The sequence below is a fragment of the Aedes albopictus genome, chromosome 2 (assembly GCF_035046485.1).
Source record: "Aedes albopictus strain Foshan chromosome 2, AalbF5, whole genome shotgun sequence".
Classification (NCBI taxonomy): Eukaryota; Metazoa; Arthropoda; class Insecta; order Diptera; family Culicidae; genus Aedes; species Aedes albopictus.
The window spans coordinates 362,815,985-362,833,023 of record NC_085137.1 but is presented as its reverse complement, the minus strand read 5'-3'; the positions used below and the strand labels follow the sequence as shown (position 1 = coordinate 362,833,023).

Here is a 17,039-nt window from a genome sequence, read left to right as displayed (position 1 = left end):
TTCTAGGAAGAATCCCCGAAGGAATTCTGAGAGGAATCCCCGCAGGAATTCCAGAAGGAATCACCGAAGGAAGTCTAGGAGGAATCTCCAAAGAAATTACAGGAGTAATTTATCAGGGTGGCCACTCAGAGCGGCAAATAAAATTTCCGAGTTTTTCCCGGTTTTCCCGGTAGCTTTTTGAAAATTTTCCCGATTCTGAAATATAATGATTTACAGTGAAAATTATACGTAACCTACTAAGAAGCAATTAAGAGAAATAATATTGAATATTTTCAAATCCTTGGATTTAACATAGTGTTCATATGACGCTGAAAATAAGTTTATATTTAACTAATGTACTAAATATTTAGCTAAGTCATGTGTTGTTCGATCTGATTGTCTCGTATCCAATGATGGGCATTGAAGTTACGACATCTTCATTAAAAATTCGTTAAATTTATAGATGACATCTAGTACTAATTATGCAGTTATTTAAGAAAACAAAAATAAAGAGGATAATCATTGGGGGTCGAAATTCCTAGGGAAAACACTATGATTGTAGGATTTGTTGTACGAATCTAATAGTAGGTGGATTTCTTATTAATATTCAAAGTCTCTTCCAAAAATTCATGGTAAGTACTTTTGGGAAACAGAATACCCAGAAAAAAACATTCTAGATGAACTTCTGGCGGAGTATCTGGAAAGTTTACTTATGAAAGAATTTTGGAAACAATTTTTAGGAAAATCTTATGGTGAAATAGTGTACTTTATGGTAGCGTAAATGGCTACTGCAGAAAGTCAAGCAGGTTTTTAGGCTGAAATCGTAAATTTTAGGGAAATTTAAGATGTTAAAGAAATATTTGAGATTGTCTGATAATCTTCTAGCATTGAGTTATTTCATCAGCGATTGCAATATGAAAGTCTCACATTTTTAGATATGTCCGTAATTTATCCAGGAATTCCTGAAAGGCTTGTTTTTGAGAACGTATTTTCATCAAAATTTAAAGGCAGATCAATTATTCGGGAATTCTTCCATAAATCATACAATTATATGCGTTCGAATACTCATTGGAACTCCCGCGAGAATTTCAATTTGAAGTTTAACTAGAAACTACGAATTCTCTAAATTCTTCAGAATTTCCTGGACCAGAAGTTTCACCGGGAATTTATGCTAAAGCTTCACCAAAAAGGGATTTTCCCGACAATTCACTCCGGTTTTCGTCGACTTTTTTTTTACCAGTTCAACAAAAGAATACAACAAAGAACTTCATGAAAAACGACAGAATTTCTTAAACAAAATATTAGAAATACTTTTATGATCTACACTAAGCGTGATTTTAGGAATGCCACCAGATACTAAAAATCCCTTCATATATTCTTCCAAATGTTTTTCACTCATTATTTTTAAATTGTAAGAATGTTTTCAGCAGAGTTACTCATCCAGATTTTCACAATTTTTTATTTGAATTTCCTCTGACATTACATCAAGAATTTCTTGGAGAAATTCATTCAAGAAATTAATCTAAAATTTTATCAGCATCCTACCCGAATTTCTCAAGGATATTTCGCTCAAGGCACAAGTACTCTCAGAACTTTTTTTTTAGAATTAAGTTATATATTTTTTTGTTTTATAAATTTCAATATAATGCCGGGGCCCGTGGCGTAGTTGGTCACACGTTCGCTTCATATGCGGATGGTCATGGGTTTGATTCCCAGCCCCGGCACTTGCAATTTTTCGTCAGTTGCTTTTCCCCGAGAGCAACTGACACTGACCCTCTTCTGAGCCCCATGACTCAAACGGACCCGGATACCTGGACATCGGTGAACTGCTACTCATAATGGACTCCCAATCGGACTAGAAAGGAACAACGGCCATCCATTATCATCCTTGTGCTCATCATTCTACTAGGTATAAAGTAGAAAAAGCGAAAGCAGCAGAAAGGCAACCAGTTCGATAAAGTAGAATAGAATCTAGGCGCTGTACAAAAAGTAAGTGCAGCTGTCAATTGAAATTGCTCACGGACTGCCCCAGTGGACAATAGAGCTGTAAATTAGGTTAAGTGATTAAGAATAAAAAAAAATCAATACGATGCTTGATGCTTTCTGGAACATGTACATCCTGAAATTCAGAAGTGTCATATGAATCTATAAATATTGACATTTGTTTCAACCAGTCTTTTCATCAGAAAGTTCTCTAGAATATCTTTAAAATTGTTCAAAATGTTAGGTAACATCACTATGATTCACTTTAATTGTCATTACTCGAAGACAAGATGTTAATGTCCAAGAATGTTTTTACGCCATGGTTTATCTTATTTAGTTCAACAGTTTTTGATTGCATATCCCTAAGAATCTCGTACTTTTGCTTCTGAAGACTGTATAAATTTTAGAAGTTGTCCGAGTGTCTATGTTAGAAATTCCCGGTGGCTATCAACAATTCCCGAGGTTTTCCCGAAATTCCCGACTGGGTGGCCACCCTGATTATGCAGAAATCCCAGAAGGAGCCACCGAAAGAATTCTTGGAGAAATCTTCGAAGGAATTCCGAGCGGAATCCTCAAAGGTTTTTTTTTTAAGAGGAACCCCGAAGGAATTCCAAGAGGCATCCCCATAGGAAGTCAGAAGGAATCCCCGAAGAAATTCAAGAAGGAATCCTCGAAGGAACTCTAGGAAGAATCCACGAAGTCCAGAAAGAATTTCCGAAGGAATTCTTGGAGAAATCACCAAATAAATGCAAGAAGGAAACCGGAGAGTAGTCAGGTGGATGAGAATCAAAACAAAATCGAGAACGAGTCTGGCGAAGCACACATAACGTGCTACCCGAGCAGAGGAGAATAACAAATTGATAACAACAGAATCTCATAGCCTGTTTTTATATCATAATTCAGGCCAAACATTTCAATAGGTACTATCTGCATTTGAGAGACTCTCTTTGTTCAATTTCTCTTTCAATTATTGCAATGTAATGGCACACTTTTCAACTATTTTTGCAGTACAAATCAAAAGACGATTGCTTTGACCATCGTTCAATGCAAGGAGACAATCATAAAACAAAGAAACAGCTGAGATATTAACGAAAGAGAGGGAAACCAAAGAGAGCCTCTCTTCTGCAGATTGGACCTTTAGACATGTTTGGCCTGAATTTGTTATTGTTAACTTATCAAAATATATCTTTTTAATAACATGTTTTGTTGGTCAATCTTATTTTGTTATATTCAAGTTTTTGAGATATACCCACAAGATAACATTTCAATAATATATTTTGTTGTCGAACATGATTAGTTATTATTCTGCTCTAGAGAATGTACAAATATGTGATGAAGAATAACACAACAGTAACAAGTTCACAAATTTCCTGTTATTTAGTTGTAATTGATCTAACAAAACATGTTATTGAATTATTCTTCTAGTAACATTTTTTTGTTATGATATTTGTTATTTCGCTGCTTATCACAGACAAGTTTATAACATAATATGTTATGCTAATAACATAAAAATTACTGATTCCATTATACAGTTATTAGACCAAAATAACATATTTTATTATGCTGTTGATATTTTCTTCTGCTCGGGTAATCTGTAAAATTTCTCGACGTCAAAATGCTGTCAGACAGCATGGTTGCACTTATCATCACACTTTTCAACCGTCATATTTTCATAGCTACTGTGCAGTTCGATTTGGTGGGAACAGTGCTAGATAAGGTTAAAGGTATTTTTACATGCGGTACTCTACAAAACCATTCATAGTTTTTTTGTATCATTTTCCGTTTGACGAAAAGTTTTCTCCGACTGGAGCGGGAATCGAACACACACCTACGAGACACATTACGAGACACCTAAACCACTTAAACTACTAACCGCTCGGCCACGAAATTCATTTTAGCAGTATAATGCAAAATGTTTTAATAATTTTATTAACTTATTGAGTAACAACTCAAGTGTTGCTTCCATTGGACAACTCCACCGGGACCACTTTTCCATTCTTCCAAGTTCGCATAACTGTTCCATAATTCATTTCGAACTCTCCGGTGCGCAATCTGACATATTGCTATCAATAACTGAGCAGAATTTTTAATGTCGAACATCTATTGCCCACCAGACTCGGTTCCGTTCAGTCTCGATGGAGCACGTTAGTCATCCATAGTGCCACAGCCAGCAGCGCGCTTTCAAAACTGTCGGCACACGTGTCAACATTGGTCGTAATTGCCGGCAACAACTAGTCAGAGTGGCCAATCTATTACCTCTACACAGTCAACACCATGGGTTCATATTTCAGCGAGGTGTGCAGATATGCAGCTTCTGATAATTCGAATTATAATGCTGGACTAGAACAACCAGCTGAAATTGTGCAACGCGTAGAGTCGCGTGGTCGCCAATCGAGCCCAAATCCATAAATGTGTACAATTATGCACAAACACAATGCAGCATTGTCGGTGGAAGCAGTTTTTTTTGCTAACCGCTAATACCTTAGGATAGGATACGACATGGCACACTCTCGGTTGGTTAGTGATATGATTTATGCTCAATTTTTCTACTTGTATCCGGCCCCTGTATGCGCTGCTTCAGGCGTTTGTTGACTAGCCAAAACGAAAAGAGCGCAACGTTTAGCAGCTAGTTAACCGAACACACGATGCCAAAAAGCTCTGACAATGAAGTTTGCAAACAAATGCATTCAGTCGGGTGAGTAGCGCTCGCTCACACAGAGATTGTTGCTGCTGCTGCCGCTGCACAGATTGTATTATTTTACATCGAAAAAGTGCATTTGATTTATTCGTGGCCACTCAGTAGATTTCATACTCTGCTTGCCCTATTGGGTAACTTGTTTATCGCTATTTTTGGAGGGTCGACGCGGTGTTTCCTTCTGTGTGACTTACTTTGGTGTGCTGATTTATTGCCGACCCAGATCGAAGTTTACATGAATTTGCACTGAAATGTCATGCGTTTGACGATATTGAAATACGTTGCAAAACAAGTATTTGCATGCAAAAATATCCTTTCTATCCTCTTTACGAATTGATTCATCTGAGAGATGTGAAACTATCTGCGTAGAGGCAGTGGTAAATAAAGTCGGCTATGGGCGAGTGGTTGTATCATCACTTCATCCTTCCTCCACACGTTGATCAGTTTTCTGAGGTGGCAGACGAAAATTGCCTGTCGATAGAAGATTCCAGAACACTGAAAATGCCTGTGAGTCGCAAGAGGCTGACCAGTAACTACGTAAGATAATTTTTAGGGTTTTTTGATACCCCTTTGTAAAATATTTGGTGTGCAACTTCAAACATTTCTGTAGCGCATGTCAAATGTGTCGAGCGAACCCTTGTGTAATTAATAGGCAATTCCTAAGCCATTTCGTTCATTTCTTGTATATTTTAGTTAGTGTCATTCACATTTGTAATACAAATATTACTATAAAAAATAGTGAAGATTTCATATTGTGCGGAATCCATAGCTCATTAACATATGGGGTCAAGTTGATGAAGCAAAAAATAACAAATGTTCGAGCAAAGATACGACCATCGTGCACTCTGTGGGTAAGTGTTAATGACTTTCCTTTCGGCATTCGTCATCTCACTGGTGGAGCTCACTAGCGTGCCGTGGCTTCGTGACTTTGCATTTATTTGCCTAACGATAACGAGCATCCGATTAGTAGTGCATTCTCGTATAGCCCTCATCCCCCCACTAGGCTAGTTAGTTATCTGCCCTTGCAAGCGATTGACCACACTGACTGCCAGCCAGTTTCCAAAACTCAAGAGGCACGATTTTCGCTCGGTTATTCGAACATCCACCACACCATGCATTTTACCATTCCTTCACATAATTAGTTGCCACTGCACGATCTCCATTTATCAGATGTTTGCACAATTACCTTGGGTACGCTGGGGTTAACAATTATTAAGAGTTCAAATATTCTCTCTCGACCACAGCTTCTTTGATGTTTTGCCGACAGGTTGAACCAGGCCTGGCGATTCTTCGCCCACTTCAAGGTGTCTGATGATAATAATATCCAATTCATTTATTCCTCCTGTTCCCGAAGTTGACACTCACGCCCCGTTACAATTTAAGATGATGCTCACTCACGACTCTAACCTAAATCAGCGGACAGCGACGCGAACCCGTCAACCACTCATCCAGATGATTTTTTGTTTTCGGTGTTGTTCCGTTTTTCTTTTTTCGTTGGCTGCTGTAATCCCCCTCTCTGAGATGATCATGGGCTTTGGGCTGACAAATTGACCCACTTTTCAATCATGTTGGAAAATTGACTTAACAACTCCGGGCGTGATTGCGTTTGTTTGTACGGAGCGGGAGCAGCCTTTTCCCACCGGAACGGCTTCATTCTACTATACACATGTACGTTCGTACGTCAACTTCTCAGAGGGGATATTTTTCCCCAATGACCTCAATTGCGAAACAAATGACATGGACAGTGTTAATGAAGTTTAGTGGACTATATTGGCCACGTTGTAGTTAAACTTGCCGACCAAAGTTGATTCGTACGTTGTATTACATGAAGGACGCTGGAGATAAACAGACTCCCGATCAAAAGATGGAAATAGCACCCTAAAAAAAGTGATACTTTGTCAAGCCGATATCTCGGCTAAATTGCGTCGGTTTTCAAACGTTAAAGTCTCAATTAACCCTCGAGCGATCGCGCTGTTGTATTGTGTACAACGCGTTGCAAAAATCACGCCTTTTGTATTCAGCATTAGCGCGATGCCGGTGGTGGCGGCCAACCGCGCGAGTTACGGAAGGTGAAAGCGAAACTGGATCCATTTCCTCGATATTTTGCTTTAAATTTATTTTATTAAATACCTGAGTAACATTTACAAAATCGGTTCCCATACACATTTAGAGGAATGAACAAGATATCTTTTGATTTTTTCCTCATGTTAAATGCTTTTTTAGTTTTACCAATACCATTCTCAAACGAAATTTCGAAAATAAAATATCGGGAAATATCGTACCTAACATGAATCGCTTAAAACTATCAAATTCGATTTAGTAAAACGAAATATTTTGCATGAGTCGTTAATTTAGAGGTTAATTGGCCAATTTACCTTTTGATTGCTTAAAAAAATATTTCCATGCTTAATGGCTGGCAGTCAAAAAAGCCCAAAATCGCATATGTTGCCCTATAAATTGAGGTATAGGTCAAAATTGTGACGTGCTGGAGCAAAACTGAGCCCAGATTCGGATTCAGCGGTCCAAAATCTGTCAGAGACACATAAGTTTGCTCTTGAGACAAAAAAATGTTGCGCTGTGTTATCTGTCATGTAATTCAGCACGGCTCACAGTGATTACATGACATATAACACAAATTTACTTGATATATCATGTAAACCAATTTATCATAAAGTTTACATGACTAAAATGAAATTCATATGACATCTCATTATTTTTATCTGTGTAAGCTAGCCTTTATAGGGTCTGGGACCATTTGGACAGGAGCACCTATTTTGGGCACTTGCTGCTATAACTCAGTCAATTTTGAACCGATTGACTTGATTTTTTAAACAGGATCAGGAAAGCACAGTATCTAGCTATGTTCAATCTTCCATATAAAAGTTGTTACGTGGGGGAGGGAGGGGGTCTAAAATTGTCATATTTTGCGTTACGTAATATTTTAATAAACCCTAATAGTGATATGACATAACTTCAACATTATTTTTTTATGTGAAATAATCTCAGCACACAGATCGAAAAAACAGTGTAAAATTCTTTGACATATGATGATCATGTGCGTGGGATATCACAGAAGTTTACATGACATATCATGTAAAAGTCATAAAATATCATAAAATATCATATAAACTTCCATTATAGGGAACGTCCATATATTACGGCACGATTTGAGGGGGGAGGGGGGGCGGTGTTAAGAAAAGTGTGACAACCCATACAAAAATTTCAGAGGTTCCATACAAAAATTGTGACCTAGGGATGAGGGGGGTTGAAAATGGCCAATTTTAGCGTGACGTAATTTATGGACGTTCCCATATGTCATGTAATTCAGCATGACTCTGTGAACATAGAACACAAATTTATATGATATATCATGTTAAACATCATAACACTAATGGCGGTAAGCACCACAGAGTACTAGACGCCAATCACGTATTACATGACCAAACTGAAGTTTACATGACGTGTATACCTCATTATTTTTATCAGTGCATTTATTGCGAAACTACTATAGAAGATAAACATATGTAGTACTTCATCATTAATTCAAAGAACAAAGCAATATTCGTAAAATTTCGTGAAGTAAACAACATTCTATTATTCGATTCAATTGCTCGAAAATCTTGAGAGCATCTCTTTTAAAACTATTTTGAGTATTTCTTCGAAAATTCCTTTTTTTTTCAGTATTTTTTTTGGAAATTTCTTCGATAATTTCTTCAGGTGTTTTTTGCAATTTGTTAGGAAATTTATTTGTGAATTCCTCATACAATTTATCTGGGAAACTCTCAGTAACGCCTCAGGAAATTTAAGTGTCAATGACTTCAAAAATTTTTTTGGCAATTTCTGTAGTTTTCCTTTGTAAATTTCTTCAAAGAATCTTTCGGTACATATTTAAAAAAATCATCGGTTATTCATTTGAAAACTTTTTCGACAAATCCTCTAGTTTACTTTGCTATATTTGTTCAAGCAATTTCATCAAGGACTTTCTTTTGCCAATCATTTTCGGAATTCCTCAAGCCTTTTTTTATTGCTTCAGCAGTCCTTTAAGTAATTTTTTTTTCAGTTGTTCTAGACATTTTTTTTTAATTTGCCCATCTCGGCAACCTTTTTGAGAATTCTTTCGGTAATGGCTTCAGTTATTAATTCGGCAATGCTTCAGTTAATTTCTTTTCAAATTTCTGCGAAAATTTCTTCGGAAATTCGTTTGGGATTCGCTCAGCAATTTCTTTGGGCATATTTTCTGTAAATTGTTTGGAAATGTCAATATCAGTGCCTTTCGGAATTCCGTTCAAACCTTCTTTGGGGAATCTTTCGATAATCCCTTGAATGAATTTATAAAATTCTTTTCTGATTGGATGATAGTTCGACTGTGATTGAGAAGACTGCGTTATTGCCAATGATGAACATATTCTTATATGAATACCTTCTGCAATTACTACGAACTATTGAGACAATTTTTGCCTGAATTCTTTAGGGATGCTTTTGGAAATCTCTGCCGCAGTTTCGTTGAGAATTACTTTGGAACTTACTTTGAGACTTTTTTGGAGACTTCATGGAAAATTTCTCAGGTAAATATCTTTGAGGTTTTCCAGGGAATACAGTATTGTTCCGATTTTATCACGGCCCATTTTAAAAATTCTTTTAGATATTCTACAAAGCCTATACGATTTTTCAATATTTTTAACGTTGCACAACACGCCTTCAACATTCATCTTGAAAGGAAGGGGAAACACTTAGTCTCAAATGTAACAGAAAATAACTGAAAAATGAAAGACTGACGCGTGGAGGCCGTGATAAAATCGGAACATCACTGTATCTTTAAAAAACTCCTCAGCAATTTTTTTTAGATTTTTTTTCCTTTGACTCTGAAAACTCCTTCGCCAATTCTTCTGAAAATCCCTTCATTAATTCCTTCAACAATCCCTTCCTACTTTGGCTTTGTCTTTGAAGAACTGTTCGGAAATTATTTAATTCATTGAGCAATTCTATTGAAACTGTCTTGCGAAATTTCTTTGGCATATCCTTTAGGAATTTCCTTGTGAATTCTTCGGAAAATTTCTATTGAAATTTTTCGACCATTCCATTCGTATCTTTTTTCTCGAAATTCCACTGGGAATTTCTTCGGCAATTACTATTAACTTTTTCCGATATTTTATATGGAAATTCTCTCAGACAGTTTTTCGGAAGTTTCTTCACATTTTTTCTGTGACAGCTCCTTTAAAAATTTCAATAATATTAATTTGGCGATTCCATTTACAGATTCCTTGAGCTGTTTCTTTGAGAATCGCAAGTCTTTTGTGAATTCCTTCTGAAAAAATACCTTTAGGAATCCTTTAGCAATTTCATTTGGGAAATTCTGAATTTTCAGAGGAATTGTATGAAAAATAATGAAAGAAATTGCCGAAGGAATTCACAGAGAAATTAGGAATTCCCTAATTATGGAGCCTCGTAGCCGTGCGGTTAGGGTCACCAAGCTTCTAATCGCACCATGCTGTGGGGTGATGGTTCGATTCCCGCTCCAGGCGATGAAACTTTTCGTGAGAATAGTTTCTTCTCCGTATCCACTGGTGCATGCTCCGTGTGTCCTTTGTTTAGTGTTAAGTTTCATATTCAGTCTGTGCAGCCTTTGGCTGAAGACGGTGTACGCGTCTTTTAATTATTGCGAAAAAAATGCCCAAGGAATTCCTAAAGAATTTATAGTTGCCGTAGAATCTGCATATGAAGCTTTCGTAAAAGAAATTGAAAGAAGTTACTGAAGGCTTAGGAAAACGTCGTATGAATTTATAATTATGTATATTGCTGAAGAAGTTCCTGAAGGACTAGCTGCAGGATACGGGCACGCAGTGCTGACGAATTTTGCCCCAAATCGTATTCGTAGTTGGCGGCACCATCGCAGATTACAATGAAACTTGTTGGGTGTGTAGACCTTGACTAGCCACTTTGCATACTTAGTTTCTTCAAAATTTATCTAGACTATCTTTTGAAAAGGGCTAAACTTTTTTACCGATTTTTTTCAAATGTGTTTAATAAAAAAAATGACTACTCCTACAAGAAAAAAAAATCGTTCTTAAAAATTCAAAGTCGATTTGCAAAAAAACACCATCTCCGATTTCGACGAAATTTTGTCTCAAGATAGGTAATTATTTTCCCTATAAACCGTCCGTACACCACAAGATGGGGACTTTTAAGGAAAAAAGTTTTTCTAACAAAAACTTTTTCATGTCCGAATGTGTTTTTTTTTCAATGTCTTTTGTTATTAAAAACTAAACCAGTGAAGGTCAATCATCCCAGAATCCAATGAAACACAATTTGTTAGGAGATTTTGTCTCATTTTTTCAAGGAGAATCTGTCTTATTCATTCAATCAATTCAATTTTTATATTTAAATAAATACTTAAATGTATTCTCTTATGAAATGACGAATGTCTTCCCAAATCGTATACAGAATTGGCAGCACCCTCTTAGATTACAATGAAACTTTCTGAATGTATAGACCTTGACTAGATAAGTCACTTTGCATACTTAGTTTAATTTGCATGAAAAATGACACTGGCTAAAATAGAAGAACTGGCTAAATAAGAAGCAACCAGGATTTTCTCAAATAAATTTCCGGATGAATTCACACTGGAGTTACCGGAGAAAACTTATCAAGGAAACTGCAGTTGTAATTAATCTCCATATTTTTTATCTATTTTTTTGTGAATTTTAACTTCTTTGCTAGATCTTCAAATTCTCAAAGAATCGCCGAAGTAATATCCTAAGAACAATCAATGAAATTCCCAGTGAAATTAATAAAAGGGTTGCGAAGGAATTGCTGACAAAACTTCTAAATATCTTTTCAAATGCAGTACTGAGGAAATTCACAAAGCATTGCTAAAATAACAGCGTAATAAAATTTTACTTTTGGTCTGTCTCAAGAGCAAACTTATGTGTCTCTGACAAATTTTGGGTCGCTGAATCCGAATCCGAGCTCAGATTTGCTCCAGCACGTCACAATTTTGAGCTACACCTCAATTTATAGGGCAAAATATGCGATTTTGGGATTTTTTGACTGCAAACCATTAAGCATGGAAATATATTTTTTAACCAATCAAAGGGAAAATAGTTCAATTAACATCTAAATTAACGACCCATACAAAATATTTCGTTTTACCAAATCGAATTTGATAGTATTAAGCGAATTATGTTAGGTACGATATTTCCCATACAAATCACCCTCCAAAAGTTGCATGCAAGTTTACATGCTGACATAAATTGCTTAAATCTATCAAATTTGATTTGGTAAAACGAAATATTGTGCATGAGTCGTTAATTTAGATGTTAATTGACCAATTTATCCTTTGATTGCTGAAAAAATATATTTCTGAGCTTAATGGCTTGCAGTCAAAAAAGCTCAAAATCACATATTTTGCCCTATAAATTGAGGTATAGCTCAAAATTGTGACGTGCTGGAGCAAATCTGAGCCCGGATTCGGATTCAGCGGCCCAAAATCTGTCAGAGACACATAAGTTTGCTCTTGAGTCAAAAAAATGTTGTGCTGTGTAATTTTTAAAGAAACGTCAAAAGAATCAGGAATAGCTAAGAGATTTTGTAATGGAAATAACCGTAAACCGAAACAATATATAAAGGAATTGTTGAATCCGTCACCGAAGGGATAGAAACCGTTTTCAGAAAAAAATCATAGGAATTCTGCTAGAAACACTTCAAAACAAGTTCAATGAAACCTGGAATTCTGTTAGTAAATCTGCCAAAATATTTTCCAGGACTTTTATAAAAAAAATGACTACGGAACCTTTAAATTAAAAAGGTACATGAGTAGAAACATATTCTTTATTAAAACAAATCCCAATGGTGGAATCCACGGAATTTTTGCAAAAAAAACCTTGGAAATTTGTTTAAGTGAAGTCAAATTCCAGGATAACTCCTCTAGGTACTTAAATCACATAAAATATATTGTACCTGTGTGTTTGATATAATATTTAAGCGAAGTACTCTAGCCATAGCCATACATTAACTCGCATACATTTCTGCACCAGGGCAGAAAGTAATTGTTAATTGAATTCAATTGAATCGATAAAGTTGCGGTATGCTAAACGGGGAACGACGAGAACACTTCCGATCGGTGCCTCGCACCACCGGAGGCATCTGAATTCGTGCATGCCTGCTACAGAGGCGTGCAGGATATGCTCCACTATACGCCACAGCAACAGGTATAAATGTGCGGTAGCACATGCATAAAGCTTGCATAAATCTCGTTTATAATTCTAATTTGATTAAGGACAAGGTATTTGGAGTACATTGCTCAAAATTTCTAGAACACCGTTTTTTAGAACCGTTGAACGGATTTGGATTAAAATGCATCACGCTGTTGACAACCACTGAACAATTAGCGTGATGCATTTTCATCCAAATCCGTTCAACGGTTCTAAAAAACGGTGCTCTAGAAATTTTGAGCTATGTACTTCAAATACCTTGTCCTTAAACGCGTAATGAACGAAAAGCGTCCATTGTATCCGGTGTGGTGGCTTCAATTATGAAGCCAGTTTAAACCAGGTGTGTTCCCTCCATCGCATCGCATCGGAAGCCTACAAATCATACAAAATCTCAATCTACTCCTGTCGTGGGTGGAAAAATCACTTTTAAACAGTGGCGATAATCACAGTTAACTGCATCGCTGCGATATAAATCCCAACATTGATTAACTAACGCGATGAAAAGTTTAAATTGAGCAGCAAAATTGCAAATATCACGCTCACCAGACTCGCAGATCAGAGCAGAGGCTCGTTCGGTCGGTGTCGCTGCTGTCAGCACCAGCAGCGCCGTCATCAGGTGTTTGCAGTCGGCGGAGGCTGTTTGAGCCCACCCACGCCACGTACGCCAATGAACAAGCAGGTGGAGGAACAACTCAACTCAAACTCACATTCGCCGCATAAAAGCGTTGCTAAATTGTAGGTGAACTTTGGTGCGTGTGGGTGTGAACAGGGTAGCAAAAGTCAATTATGCAAATCGTGTGAACAAATTTTGCTCCATTTTCGCTAATATTTGTTTAAGCTTTGCGTGCATTTATTTCTAGGTTGCAATTTTTCGAAGTTTCCGCTTTACAAATCGTTATCTGTTATGCGCCCAGAGCAGTTGAATATTATAAAAGACTGAAATAACCTTGTTTTTCTTTTTCAATTATTCATGTTGAATCACGTACATTATAAGATTTATTTTGAATGGTAAACTTTTTTATTACCATTTTTTTTGTTTGCTTCTGATGTACCATCAACAGTACAGAAAAATGTGTAGGCTCATAGAAGTCTGGGGATCTGATAAAGTACATAAGGGTTTTTTTAAATGTAATTTCCGTCTATTTAAGCGCTGGCCAATAATTTATCAAAATATGCCAAAAGTTTATTCTTGTACCTCGCCTAATGCCTCATTCCCAATTTGGCATCAATAAAAACAATAAATTGCTTAAAATTATTAATTTTGATTAATTGATTGTCCTTCGAATTTGGTTTCCATCTATTTCGGGCACAACCTGAATTCAATTCCCGGCACACCTTCTACGTGACACAATGGTACATGGGATGATTAAAAATTATGATTTGACGAGAACGAAGAAATCTTTCTCAACCAATTTCATAACCAATACGATGTTTCGTATGCAGAAAACGAACGCACACAGTTGCTTGCATCTTCCCTAGGCGAAAACAACTTATTTTTTTACAGATCGTTGAACAGCTTTTGCTGCATCCTGCAGCAGTAAAATCCAACTTTGCAGTGCAACAGACCTTTTGTGGGGTTTGAATTGAAGGTTGGTTCAACAAGTGAATCTGACGAAATGAAAATTGAACGATGATGAAGAACAATTCGGCTAGCTGCTATTTTGGTGCGGTTGCTTTCGTCGTACGCAAAACGAGAAAAAATGGGAAGTCGTCAGTGGAGTGAAATTGGAACGTGAAATTTTGCCTAATTTTTCGATTTGCAGTGCTATTTATTGCTGTCTCCATCTGATATGACGGGAATTGGCGCATATGACGAAGTCAATTTCTACCTTATTATTGAAACCTGTAGTTAATATTATTTGAACAGTGTGGTCAACTGCAGAGAGAATTTTTAGAATGCATCTTTAGCAACAACAAGTTCTCTGGAAAATATTTATATACAGTGTCATCATCTCAATCAACAGTTGTACATTGCAAGTGCATATAGTTCATCGTGGTACTTACATTATCGTGCTTGAAGAAACACAGCATTTTGAGCTCTCGGAAAACCCGCTTCGACGACACCAGAGACTGGAACACGTTTGGCAGTTTTTTCAGTGCGACCCGTCGTCCATCGCGGGGATCTGTGACGGCCCTGTTTGGAGGAAGAGAAAAAGGATGGTGATTAGTTTTCATCCTAGAAAGAGGGAAACTTCCCTTCGTCGATGAGCTAAGCGCGCTTCGCTTCGGCTTCACGTGTCGGCAGAAGCGAGCGAAGCCGCTGATAATTTGATTGGAAAACGTGAGACGTGATGTCACAATTTGCACTACTGCGACTGGCGTTATAATTAATAAATCCGACCTCCCAGCCAGCGTTGAGAAGAACCAGCCTGCAGGCAGTCAGCGATTGGTCCTGGTGCAACGTGGAATGCAAATTGGAACCATGGCATGGCAATCCATGGGATGAACGTGCGGAAAATTTATAACAAAATGTGACAAGATGCTAGCTGCAACTAGTTCGGTATACGTCGTTGGGACACTTCTGAACCATGTTTTTCACCAGCACTGGTAGAACTGTTACCAACTAGTGCATTCCTTTCGAAGTTTGAACGATTCGTTGGTCAGATCTTTGAACCTGAAGGCAACGCGAGAGGGGTGAAAATTAATTCAAATGTCTTTCAACTGTTCAACACTACAGGCAGGGTTTGGATCGAGTGTAAAGCGTGAATGGTCTTTGAATGCAATGGTTTTGTCACCTCGAGTTAGAAATTGATTTTTCTAGGAATGCAATCTAGTGTCTGCTGCCTGGAAGGTATAGAAAGTCATTGGAATGTACTGAATGCATATTTGAAGTCACGAAAGCCTTTCGCCAATAAATGAATGCTTAGTCTCAGGAAGTGCAAATGATTCGTGATACATATTTGAGTTTATAACATTTTGACTTGTGTAGAATATAATAAAAATAAGATTAAATTGGGTCTCCAGTGAGCCTTGTGGATAAGGTTTCGGATCGCCAAACCGGAGACGACGGGTTCGATTCCCCGGTCGGGAACTTTCTCGACTTCCTTGGCCGTAGTGCATCATTGTTCTTGCCTCACAATATACAACTTCATGCAATGGCAGACAAAGAAAGCTCTTCAATTATTAACTGTGGAAGTGATCAAAGAACACTAAGCTGAAGATCAGACAGGCGAGGTTCAGGTGGGAACGTAAAGCCACAAAAAAGAAGATTATCTTAGGCATCTTCTCCTAGGAATTCATCCGGGAATTGTTCCAGGTATTTCTTCAGAAATTATTCCATCAAATTTGTAGGAAACTTTAGCAATTGCTTCACAGATTCCTTCAGAAATTCCTCTAGGGATTCCTATATGAATTCCTTGAGGGCTTCTTCCAGGAACTCCTCAAGGAATTCTTCCAGGAATTTCTCAAGGGATTCTTACACGAATTGCTTGAGGGCTTTTTCCAATAATTCCTCTTGGGTTTCCTACACGAATTTCTTGAGGGCTTCTTCGAGGAATTCCTCCAGGGATTCTTCCAGGAGGGTTACTCCAGGAAATCCTTAAGGGGTTCCTCCAGGAACTCCTGAAAGATTCTTCCAGTAACTCCTCAAGGGCTTCTTGCAGGAACTCCTGAAGGAATTCTTCCAGGAATTTCTCAAGGGATTCTTACACGAATTGCTTGAGGGCTTTTTCCAACAATTCCTCTTGGGTTTCCTACACGAATTTCTTGAGGGCTTCTTCGAGGAATTCCTCCAGGGATTCTTCCAGGAGGGTTACTCCAGGAAATCCTTAAGGGATTCCTCCAGGAACTCCTGAAAGATTCTTCCAGTAACTCCTCAAGGGATTCTTCCAGGAACTCCTCCAGGAATATCTCCAGGAATTCCTCAAGGGATTCCTCCGAAACTGCTCAAGGGATTTCTCCAGAAACTCATCAATTAAATCGTCCAGGAACTCCTCAAGGGATTCCTCCAGACAATCCTCAAGCGATTCCTCCTGGAACTCCTCAAGGGATTCCTCCAGAATCTCCTCAAGGGGTTCCTCCAGAATCTCCTCAAGGGGTTCCTCCAGAATCTCCTCAAAGAATTCGTCCAAGAACTCATCAAAGGATTTCTCCTCAAGGGATTGCTCCAGGAACTCCTCAAGGATTCCAAGGCCTTCAAGGGTTTCCCCAGGAACTCCACCAGGAGCTCCTCC

General features: G+C 37.7%; 1 protein-coding gene across 3 annotated transcripts in view; it reads right to left on the bottom strand.

The window, feature by feature from the left end:
* The window catches only part of LOC109621282 (serine/threonine-protein kinase NLK), a 197,328-nt gene that overhangs the window by 83,394 nt on the left and 96,895 nt on the right, over nt 1-17,039 (bottom strand). For all 3 annotated transcript variants that reach the window (XM_062852896.1, XM_062852897.1, XM_062852898.1), the window contains exon 3: nt 14,872-15,001. In XM_062852896.1, coding sequence (XP_062708880.1) covers nt 14,872-15,001 — 130 coding nt within the window. The remainder of the gene's footprint in view (nt 1-14,871; nt 15,002-17,039) is intronic.